At 34.7% G+C, this 12,778-nt stretch overlaps 1 protein-coding gene across 1 annotated transcript; it reads left to right on the top strand.

The window, feature by feature from the left end:
• Positions 1 to 4,948: 4,948 nt before the first annotated feature.
• Positions 4,949 to 8,820, top strand: LOC103932294 (translation initiation factor IF-2). The gene is made up of 4 exons (XM_009341855.3): positions 4,949 to 5,941; positions 6,150 to 6,299; positions 7,201 to 7,386; positions 8,383 to 8,820. Exons 1-4 carry the CDS (start codon positions 4,949 to 4,951, stop codon positions 8,461 to 8,463), a joined length of 1,410 nt encoding a protein of 469 aa, XP_009340130.2. The 3' UTR covers positions 8,464 to 8,820.
• The last annotated feature ends 3,958 nt before the right edge of the window (positions 8,821 to 12,778 follow it).

The following is a 12,778-nucleotide window of genomic DNA, read 5'->3' as shown; positions in this document are numbered from 1 at the left end:
GTGGTTTGGGGATCCGGGGTCTTAGCAAGGCGAAGATAGGTGTGAAGGAGATGATGAATGTCAGGTTTTAGGTCTTGCATTTTCTTTCATTTTTCTATTTTATTTATTTATTTATAATATTATTTAAAGATATATTAGAGTTATTTAAAAAAATAAATATTAGGGTTATTTTGGAAATAATGATGGGTGGAAAATTACATTTTACTTTTTTAATTTTTTATGGTAGGTGAAATTATCATGTGGGTGAAAAAATAGGACAATAGGGTGGATCTAGTAGCACTCTTGTCTTTTAGCGTGATAATGATTTCCTTTTGAGAGGGACAATCAAATCGAGTTGATTTAAGAAATTAGTCATGCATGAAGGGTGCCTTAAGAAATTAATCACGTTATTCTCGGAATGCCTTCTTAAATAATGGGAATAACTGTTATGATGGAATCTTGTGACCCACTAATTAGTGGGATAGCTCACTATTAATTATGTTTAACATATTTTACAATCGCGCTAATCGATGGGAATATCTTGAGTAGAATCTCTCCGTTAAAATTAAAAACTTTACCATGCAGCTTTAGCATTCTATAGGTTTTTCTTATTTCATGGGGATTTAAACATGCCTGTGGTTCAATGAATGTATTCAAACTATGGAGTCTCCATTATGGCCAACAAGCCTAGGTAGTCATTGAAAAACGGACCAAATGAATATAGGGAAAACTAATGAAAAGATTTTGAAAACTTTAGCTTTTAACCAAAATGATAAAATAAAAGTGTAAGTGAATAATAGCAGGAGTGACTTTTCAGGCTAAAAGTATCCTTAACGTTAAAAGTAAACAGTATTAAAACTCCCATGATCGAATATATAGATATATGTATACATATTTTTTTCAAATGAAGAAAGATTAGGCGAGATTAGTTATTTGGCAATGGTCGCATGTACGAGACACCTACTCTCCTCTGAAGGGGTGAGGACCATTACACCTAGAAATCCCACACCCCATTCTCCACCAAACTAATTGATAATAAATGAAAGTAAACGAATAAGATACAAGTGGGGAGACTATGTCAATACCTGCAAAGACAAAAATGATCAACAAAAACGATAATAGAAACAAAACGAAATGTCACGAGCATGAGCAGAGGTTACAAAATCTGGAATCGCAGACACCAGTAATATGCAGAATTCATTGCCCCAAATGAAGCTTATTCACATGTAACCTGATTTCCTTCTTTATAAATGTGTGTACGCATAAATTACATTTGACGAAGTCGCCAAAGACAATAAGAGAAAGGACAGACTATATACAGATTAACTCCTTAAAACACATAAAGAATACAAACTCAAAACATAGTTATTTAACATATCGTAGATAATACTAGTTGAGTCGCTAATACTATAGACTTATGGTATTCTTCTATATTTATAAGTGAGAGACCTCATGTTTGATCTCATAAATGGTGATTTTAAATCCCCCGTTCCAAATGTCTTTGTATAAAAAAAAATTATTGACCACAATTTAGTAAAAACTGAAACCACGGACAATATTTTGTTTTTTAAAAAAAAAAAAAATTAAACACAAGAATTCTCAGTTTAAAACAACCCAACAACTAATTATCTTCTAAGAATAGGTTCGTCACTTTCTTTCTAACCACTATTCATTATTGTCTCTACATTATTCCAAGTATTTTAAATGAAAAATGACAACGACCCAGTCTGATTTTGATGTTTCTTGTGGTTGCATACATGTTTTGTTTTCAAGTATATATCTAACTGTCTTTTGCAAATTAATCCTTGTCTTGGACGTCAATATATAGAAAGAAAGGACCAATAGCAACTCACTTGTTTGCTAATATGATTACTGCAATTGTTGTATCTTAGAAGTTATAAATAAAATAATTAACGATATGAAATCGTTCGTTCTCATTTCTGCCTTACTCTTGTGATACTGTGAAAAATCTGCAGCCAAATGGAGTGGCTTGCTGTACGTACAGTCTTGCTCGACATGCATTGTTAATTTATAATTGGTAATGACATCATTTGGTTAATTTGGGTTGTCACCCTTAACCTAGCTAGGCTTATATTTGAAGTTTCTTAACAATCATATACATTGTCTTCTATAGAAAGCGATAGAAATATAGAAATATATTAACTGTTAAGAAACTTCAAATATAAGTCTAGGTTAAGAAACTTCAAATATAAGCCTAGGTTAAGGTTCATTTTTTCAATTTGAAATAGTTCATACTTAGACGTACACTCAATCTTGGAGACAATATTCATACTACTGAGAAGATCAAATAAGTAGCATTTACTATAAGAAAATATGGAATATAGGCAACAAAAAAAATGTGATGGGGACGTAAAAAGTCGTTACATGTTCCGGTTGTTCTCTTTGGAATGTCAGTACCGTGTAATTTTATGAGGCATTCCTTGGAAAGATCAAAATCCGCTTAATTTTCCACATCAAATAAATTAACCAACAATACTTCGACTAGCACAATCTCACAAGAAGTGTGGCCTTGATCTTTTAATCTTAGGTATACATGATTAGATCTAATACAAACATGTCATCTCACAAGGGCACACACATACAAGTTATATCCACATCGAGTTAGTAAAGAGATTTTTCAGTGTGACCAGAATAGGTGGTGGTACACAACGTGTCACTATACAAATGGTGGGATATGTGTGGCAAAAAGTTAATAACTTAAAAAGTTTTTTAAGTAAAATTTTCCACCACTTATATAAAAATACGTGGTGTACAATCTGTATTCCGATCACAATAAAAAATTTCTTGAGTTAATGGTTAACGCTAGAGAAAATTTTAATTATGACGAAAATATGGATGGTACACCATATGTTTTTATGTAAGTGGTGAAAAAATATTTTTTAAGTTATTAACTTTCTAACACACAAATCCCATCATTTGTATAGTGACACGTGGTGTGCCATCTAGTGTGTTGGTTACACTGAAAAATCGCTCCCAACGCCATCCCTAATCAGTTTATCTCAAATTCATGGTTAATTCTCCTACACGTCACTTCTCTAACATGAAAATTGTTTTTCTCTTTTCTTGTACCAATGATTAATTATTAGCATAATTAATTCATATCCAGTAACACGATCAAGATGTCACTTCAGCGATTTAAAATTTCTCAATTTGGCCCCTGATTCAATTTCTTCCTCAACGTAAAAATATCCATTAGTCAGAAATTTAACATAGTTTGTCCCTTGTAGGACAAGAAAGAGACAAAGGCTAGGTATATTAAAATGTCTAAATTTCACGTTGAAGATAACCGTGTTGAAGTGAACTAGTGGATGATCAAGCATACACTTTAAACTAACCAAATATTCTAGTGAAGATTAGAAACACCTCTGTCCTGAGTCTCACATTCTTCACGAGGCTACCAACTTAATTATCTGCAGCAAGCAAAACCAACGGCTCAGTACTAGTCTGAAAGGAAGGAAGCTCAAGCGTTTGGAGTTAAAAGAAATTGCGATTTACCCTTAATTAAGTTTTGCTCAGTAATGTGGGGTTCTGTGGTAATTAGGGGATGGAAGAAAGTTCATAACGAAGATCTTTGGTAATTTTTAGATTGTTAGGTTAAACTTGTTTAATATTTGTAATATGTTTACATGAGGTTCTGGTTTAATTAGAAATTTGGAAGGCAACGTCTATAGTGAACTTATGATGTTTTACTTTTTGTCTAAGATCACACATGAATAAAATCAAGTGACCAGTGAGACTCGATGTACATGCTTACTCAAATAAACTATCCCATGCCTCGTGATCAAGGCACACAAGTCATCTGCTCATCACCAAAGTTAAATATGTTCGTGTAACTTTATAAGACGCATTATGCACTATTATGCCTATGATATGGAATGATGATTATGCAAATGAGGTAAGAAACATGAGACTTGGAACCCAAGGCACAACATGCTTTCAAAGACCAATTACATCACAAACAGAAGAGGAAAAAGGGATTGAGATTATGCTATATTTTACTGTAATCTTGTTAAATTACACGGACTTAAACATGAGAGTAATTTCCTGAACAAATAGCTAGCAAGTAGCAACGCAAAAACTTTTGAGGTTAAACTGATCAGCAAAGGTTTGCAAGGACTATGTCATCCCATGTACTTGGGCTCAGTTTCACTAGGCGTGTTTGTCGCAAATTAGTATTTGGGCTTCTTCTTTTTTTCTTGGATAGTATTTGGTCCTTAGGCTTCCCTTCACAAAAGCTATCTATTTGTATTGTACCAAAAAAGAAAGGTTTCTGTGGATAATTGCAAAATGTGGATAATTCGATATGACATTCGAACTTTTACTTGCACAATTAGAATTGACATCTACTCTGAATGTTTGCGTTCAAAGTCCGTGGATTGAGAAATTTCAGTCACTCAATTTTAATTTTACTGTTTTCATTAGTTTATTCTACTAATTAATTCTACAAAAACTCAAAAACTTGAACAATATGAATTTCTTTATGTCTTTTGAAAGGTCTGAATCTCTTGATTTAAAAGGCTCTGACGCATAAATCCGAGGTGAACCTCAAGGCGTACAATCATCCATATTTTGCATAAAATTTAAAATATTTAAAATATTATATAATATTGAATGATACAAGAAATAAATGATTAAAATTAAAACTAAAAATTTAGTAGCAGTAGAAATCAACTCCGATAGCTAAAATGCTCGTGACATTCAAACCACACCCTAAATTCAACATGTCTTCTCCATTTAAATCCATAAAATCAGATTTGTATTGTACAAAAAAAACCCTAAATCCAATTTTTTTTTTCATTTAAAAAAAAAAAGAAAATAATAGAGAGAATTTTTTTTCAGAAAAGAGTGAAATTCTCCACTCCACAGCTAGTCACAGTTCACCCCGTCTAACGAAGAAAGTCTCTTAAACCCCAAAATCTGCCGATCCTAAAACCCATAAATCGCAGAAATGAGAGGAGGAACCGCCATTGGAATAGGCAGAAAGCTCACCAATCCATCCAACCTCTCCATTTCCAAAGTAACCCTAATCCCCTTCTCCACTTCCTCCAACAGCGGCGGCGGCCGAGGTCGTGGTCGCGGCGGCCCATCTTCCCCCCGTCAGTTTGACTTCGTTGCCCCAAATCGCGTCCCGGGTCAGTCCGATTCTAACGAGCCCAAATCTGAACCTCCCGCGTCGGTGCCCGGAATCGGCCATGGGCGCGGCAAACCATTGGCTTCGTCCCAACCACCGTCGTCCTTCTCTTCCTTCGTCACTTCCATCAGACCCGATTCAGCAGCTGGTCGTGTCCAGCCGGGTCAAGTGCAACCGGGCCCAAAGGCACATGATCCGGTGGCTTCTGACGCCGGCCCCAGCAAACCCGCTGCACCCATTTTCTTCAGAGGGGAAGATGGGTCGGACCCGCCATTGCCCGGTGGCGGGCGGGGGAAACCAATGAGTCAACCAGGCCCGGAGCTTCTAGTTAAGGAGGTGAACAGGCATTTTGTGGCTCCGAAGTCCCAAATTGAGAAAGAGAACCGGCACATTCAGGCCAGACCCGACCAGGATCCGGCCCATAATAGAACCGCGCCGAGAGGTCCAAAGTTGACCCGGGAAGAGGCGGTGGCGAAAGCACTTGGGATACTGCAAAGGGATGATGCTGAGGGGGGTAGTGGTGGCGGCGGCGACCGTGGTGGTGGAAGAGGCAGAGGGATGAGAGGAAGACGAGGAGGCCGAGGCAGGGGAAGGGGAGACTTTAGACGGAGTGACAAGGGCAAGGACTTGGACGAAGGAAAAGGTTCGGGGCTTTATCTTGGAGACAATGCTGATGGTGAGAAGCTGGCTAAGACGCTTGGCCCTGAGAATATGAACAAATTGGTTGAAGGGTTTGAGGAGATGAGTAGTGAAGTGCTCCCTTCGCCGTTGGACGAAGCGTTTGTGGATGCCATGCATACCAATTATATGGTAAGGAGTTCTTCCATGTTATGTATTTTTTTGCTTGCTCTGGAAGTTTAGAAAATGAGTAACCTGGTTCATTGTTGTTTCCGACAGATTGTGTTAATAATTTTGGTTGCAGTGCATTTAGGTTTATAATTTTGGATAACTTATAACCTTCAACATTATTATTTTTCCGACGGATTGTGATAGTTGATTGTATTTTTCTGGATTGCAGATAGAATGTGAGCCCGAGTTTCTGATGGAGGATTTTAGTAAAAATCCAGATATTGATGAGAAGCCGCCTATCTCTCTTCGGGATGCGCTTGATAAGATGAAGCCTTTCTTGATGGCATATGAGGGTATTCAAAGTCATGAGGAGTGGGAGGTAGGTTCTGTTGGTCTTTTGTTATCTTGTCCGCTGAATTGTTATTCTGAAATCAAATGCTGCATCTTTGTCTACAAGTCATGCTACACGCCTGTATTAGGAGCTTGGTTTTGTTTGGCCTGCTTTTTGTGGCTAAGCCATTGTAGTTCAGTAGTAGTTAATTTGATCTCTGGAATTATGGTTTGTTTAAAACAAGAAACCTTTTAAAAGTTATATCTGAATTTTCTTTTGCTTGATTGCGCTATCATCTTTTCTTTGTTAGTGAACATATGCCATCTAGTTTTTCGTTTTGTTTCTTTTCTTTTTCTCTCTATACTTTACCGGGTAGTGATATGATGAATTGAACTTATTCTTGAACATATATGCTTCTCTTAGAATTCATCACCTTATCTGTCATATAATAGTTAGGCAAGTTGCTTAATATTAGGGAGTTCTATTTGACAGAGTGAGAGTGACAAAGATTAGACGTTAACCATGATACAGAATATAGGGGTTTTGATTCTTGTATTCACCTCATCTGTTTGTTCTCTAACTTGACAATTTCTCTTTGGCATGGATTTTTATCACCTAAAGACAAAGATAAAAGTTGACACTTCCTATATGTACTTGGCTTTCTGGTTATAGTTTTGGACATTTCATATACGCCTTTGGTTAAACTTTTGTCGACCTTTGCTTATGATTTAATTCTTTTGTTACTATTTGAACCAGACGACTGTAACTGTGATGGATTTTTCAGTGTTAAAACTTTATTTTTCTGCCACTGGTTGTATTTGTTTAATTCATGGCAATTGGTATGGTGATTTTCAAACTTCTAGCATACTCATGAATAATAAAACTACAGTTCTTGTAAGTGTCTGGCTCATTTGTGTCTGTTATTCTATGGCCTCTTTGATATCATCAGGAAGCGGTGAAAGAGGTGATGGAAAGAGTTCCATTGTTGAAGGAAATTGTTGATCACTACAGTGGACCAGATAGGGTAACTGCAAAGAAACAACAACAAGAGTTAGAAAGAGTTGCTAAAACTTTGCCTGCAAAGGTACCTGAATCTGTAAAGCGATTCACTGATCGTGCAGTGCTCTCTCTCCAGGTATGTATTTGTCCCTGTGCACATGTTATCTCTAGCTTATCTATGCATGAAAAACAGCATTTTATTTTATTTTTATTTTTTGGCTTGTTGCTTATGTTGGTTCTTTCGTCAAACCATCTTGTGTCACATGTTGGCGGTACTGTTTCTTCTGTCTAGGAATTATTTCACTGCATTGTGTGAGGAACGTCTTTAAGGAAGAGTTTGGTGACATGGATTTGACTGCATACGTAGTAGATACATTGTAGGAGCATCTCCAACAATAGTGTTAAAAAACTAATTTAGCTAGTCAATTTAACTAATCGTCTTTAACAACACTATTTTAACAAACACTTCAATATCTTATTATTTAATAACTTGATCCTTTAATAATTTACTAATTAATTATTTAACAAAAAAAAGTCCGAGCCCACCACTTTCCAGAACCACTACACCGGTTCTTTCTCTCACTCTTCCTTTCTCGTTGTTTTCTCCATTACTCCTTTTTTTGGCCTAGATCAAATTCATTCAAGAAAGCCAAGTTCTCTCTCTCCTCTCTTCCTTTCTATTTGGTTTCTCCGTAAATTTCTCTCTTCTTTTTTTGGTCAAGATAGTTCATTCAATAAAGCCAAACTACAGAAACAGCAGGGCCAAAACATCGAGACACAACAGCAAAAAATCAGGGAATCATTGTTTTCAATAGCATTTACTAGAAAACACTCCCTTTCTTAGCATTTAACCAGCATGTCAGTACATTTTACTGCTTGTTTACTGGCCTTTGGTCAAGGTGTAGAGTAAGAATTAATCATCTCTACGACATAATATTGAAATGCAATGCCAATTATGCGTAACTTTGTTGACTAAAGTCATTTTGCAATTACTTTTACCATTCATGGAATGCGTATGTTGCAACTTCGGGTTTGCTTTTCATTTTCATCCATTTTTATTTTGTTTGTATTAAAATGTTCTTGCAAGAAATGCTGCAGAAGCATTTGCTCATCACATTCTTCTGATGTGCAGAGCAACCCTGGCTGGGGATTTGACAGGAAATGCCAGTTCATGGATAAACTAGTCGAAAAGGTTTCCAAGCACTACAAGTAACCTCAGAACTTTTATTGTTTAATGGTTAATTCTCAAAACGCCCACCACATAAGTTCATACGGAAAAAGAAGTCATAGATTATCCTTCAAGTTTTTCAGTTCAATTTTCTTTTCCTCAGAATTTTGTGCTCGTAGTTCTTGTACCGAGCTTGTTTCGTTGTCATTAGCTAAAGAAAATGCTAAGCTGTCTTAAATTGCCATCTGCGACGGTCGTCGCGGAAGAGTTGCACCATTTTTTTTTTGGTAATAATTTGGTCTCTTTGCATCATTGCACTTTTGCTGAAGCACTTAAGCCTTTGTAGGGAGAGCATGTCGATGTCCTTCATTTTGATTGAATGCCAATAGTATATTTTCCTGAGTGAGCTGATTATCTGGCTTTTTTGGTTTATCGGAAAGGTGGTCCGTATTACATACTTAATACATATCATTTATCATGTTTGTACATGTCAGTGTGGATTCGTTGCATTAATTTTCATCAGTGAGATGAGCTACATCTGCTGTACAATCGAAGCCGAACAAGATTAGGTTTGACTTTAGTGCTGATTGCAACATCAGCAATTAATCGCTTGTTTGATAACCGTTTCATTTTTAGTTCTTGGTTTTCATTTCTTTTTTTTGTTTTTATAAAGATGAAGGCAATGTATATGGAGGAATTAGGGTTGAAGAAAGGTGAGACTAAGGGGTGCCGGGTGGAGGGTGTAATGGATAGAACGGGAGAAACAAATACCTATTAAAAATTGCTCAATGAGGTTTTAGTTTCCGTTTTGTATTCTTCTGCGTAAGTATCTTCCACCACCGTTTCTTTTTTTTTTTTTTTAATTTTTTAAACAAATGATAGTGTTAGTGGGTTAAATTGTCAGGAGGAAGGAGGATTGGTGGGAAGTGAGACGTCTTAGGTTTAATTATGGTTAAAGGAGAATTTGAACCACGTTATTGCTAGCCTATTGTAAGGCTTAGCCACTCCTCCACACCCTTAGTGTATATAATATCGTTTGTTTAAAAAAAAAAAAAAACCTTTAGCACGTACTGATTGCATGTTTACAAGTGTCTTTAATGATAAGTAAAAAGATCTACAAACACAATCTTCACTAAATAATGAAAAGCAGTTGTATCTTAAACAATCAAACATGAAATAAAAACTTCAAGCCTCTAACTTTAAAGTTTTACTTGAATATATAATGTTGTTATATAATAAAATTAAGAAACTTCATCCTTTTTAGGGTGTTATTAGATACTCAAAATATCTCATTGTACTCCAAGTTTTATATTTAGAAAGAAAAACAAATTCTAATAAGGAGTGCACAATACGGTTTTAAAATGTTAACAAAAGCAATTTTTTTTAAATATATAACATTATTACATGATATTAGATGACAAAAATTTAGGGGCCCTTCAAATTTGAGGTCCCGTGCAACTGCACCTATCGCTCCCCCTTTGAGTACCAACCACAAAAAATTTCAACATTTTGTTACCTCTAACTTGTTTACACAATACCATATGTATAGTGGCTTTTTATCCAACATGATTCTCAAGATTAAAGGTGGTAAATTAACTCATTGAGTTGTCAATGGGTTCTCAATATGATCCATTTAGTTTGATTTCACCTTACACTATCATCATAACTACTAGTCTCACATATATATTATGGTGATATCAAATTAAATGGGTTTTAACAGGTACTCATTAACAACCTAATGGGTTGATTTGCCACCTCTACCTGAGATCGGCATACTGCTCACTTTGTTTCCTTAAAATAAAAATCCACATAAATGGTCTTTGAGTTTTACACTGTAAATCATTTTGGTTATTCAGTGAAAAATTCATAAATATCCTCGTTAAATTGTCACATGAACGATGACGTGATCACCTTTTTGATGATCTTTTTGTCAAACCAACCCGTCTACTTAGCGAGAATATTGCTAGATTTTTTTCAATGAATGATCAAAATGATTTATGTTGGGTAAACTTAGGAGCCACTTTTTCATTTTTATTATAAAAAATTAAAAGTGGAGAATTATATCAATCTTAAAAATCATTTAACTAAAAAGAGTATATTATATAGTTGATGAGAAGTGCAATGGATTCGTTGCATGTGGTCATCATTTTATCTTTATTTTAAGGACAACTAATGAAAATAATTTGAAAATTGACAAAATAAAAAGTAAAGTGAATAATATCAAAATTAACTTTTTAATGTAAAAATATGATTTTTCGTTAAATTAAATAGTACTGGAAGTTTTTTTTTTTTTTTTTTCCCTTTTTTTTTTATGGCAATTCTAGATACCCTTTTGCCTCATTGACTTTCGATGTTGACATACGTACACCCTGGAATCTATCAAAGTCTTTTCAAATTCTAAAAGATTGATGGATGTCTCATCCGCTGATGCATGCTGCTACCAACCTTCGTTCATTGTCTTTTCTCTTGTGAGTATTCGTGTCAAAATAATTTTTAAGATTCCTATACCAATTACAAACTTCATCGAGACTAACTAAAGAAAACCCATCAATTTACTAATTAACTTGAGATTTTAATACTCTCAATCTCGCAGGACTGATTTATGTTCGTAGGTCAATTAAGTTGGATACGTAATGCTAAGTGGTCAAATTTATAAATTAAATATGTAAACTAATTAATGTGTCAATAACAAGAAATAAACATATTTATTAACGTATAAGAACAATTCAATCAATAACAATCACATCATTTAATTTATACATTTAATCTTTCTATACCATTACCTAATTAAATAAATGAAGCTAAATATAACTCGGCACATAAATGAATTTTCAACTTTGATACAACGTCAAAATCAAGACGTCCAATATAAAAATTAATTGATCCATATTAGTTTAGTCTAATCCAACTAAAAAATGTGACAGAATTGTGTGGTTGATAAACACAAACTTCAAATCCAATATTTGGATCCTATCCCTACGGCTGTGTCATCCGTGTCAGGCACATTCTTTTGTACGCTATTGATCATTGATGTATATCCTCGTTGTCATGGTGGAGAGCTACGAATGTGTAAAACCATCACCTGCACTGTACAAAGCCTGCTTTGCATCATCGATCGAAATATATTAACGATTTCATCTGAAACAAATCCTTGTCTTTCATGCAGAGCAAATAATGGTAGTTTTGTATATGTAGTGTGAGTTGTTTCTCAATTTGAAGTATACAACTAAACTCATTAGATTGTTAATATGTAGGTACATGCTAAGATCCAATTAATATGATATCACCAGTAATATAAAGATGAAACTGGTAGTAGTGATGATTTTGTAAGGCGAAATTAAACTAAATAAGTCTTAATGGGTACTATTAATAACCTAATGGGTTGATTTACCACCTGTACTTACAACTATATTTTTCTCACATTGCTTAATTTTGACATGAATAATTGATTCAAATAATTGTTGAGAGTTAATCTCACATCAAAAAAAAAAAAAAAAAAAAAAAAAAAAAAGAAGAAGAGACATTACATGTGATACACTGCAGACAGATGCCGTGCATTCAGTTGTGGCATGGGTGCATAACTGCACATATTGGAGCTACGTACTGCAGGTTTTGTGAACAAACATTTGAGCTCTAAGGCAAAAACTGCAATTATTTCCATTAATCAAGAGTTCTTATCTAATATTTGAATATTTTATGTTTAGAATAATAAAATATACTGAAAATATGACTTTAACCCCTCAAACTCAATTTCTTTCATATAAAACCCGACATAAATTTTTTACTCGAATAAAACCCAATGACTAGACTCCACATAAGCAAATTCATTAATTATGTTTGACTTTACACATTTTAAATTTTTCGAATGCCTAAAATACCCCTTTTTGCATGTTTAATGTGCACAGTAAACATAGGGGTGGAAAAAATTCCCGAAAATCCCGAACCGAACCGAAAAAATCCCGATCCCAAACCAAAAATTTCCCAAACCGAAATTCCCGAAATTTTCGAGATGCTATCCCGAACCAATCCCAAAATTTCGGTATGGGATTCGGGATTGGCTTCTCGATATTTTGGGAATCCCATACCAAACCGAAAATATATAATATTAATTATTATATATATTTATACATATATATATTATTCTTTTATAATTGATGCTAGTAGTTTCTAATTCATGCTCAGCAACCTAGAATGCCCTACACCTTGCATATTTTTCATGTTCTGTTTGATATTCATGTGGATTTTATTATTGCTGCTGCCATGGCTGATGATTTCAGAATGCTTGATTCTTTTGTCTCTCAACAGATTGCAAAAAGAGTTTAATTAATTTGAATTTTGACTATGATAAAAAGAGTCAAGC

Source organism: the organism of the source record quoted next, unplaced genomic scaffold (assembly GCF_019419815.1).
Source record: "Pyrus x bretschneideri cultivar Hongxiangsu unplaced genomic scaffold, Pyrus_bretschneideri_v1 Contig7, whole genome shotgun sequence".
Classification (NCBI taxonomy): Eukaryota; Viridiplantae; Streptophyta; class Magnoliopsida; order Rosales; family Rosaceae; genus Pyrus; species Pyrus x bretschneideri.
Note: the sequence above shows the minus strand (reverse complement) of the source record. Positions and strands in the feature narration are given on the sequence as shown.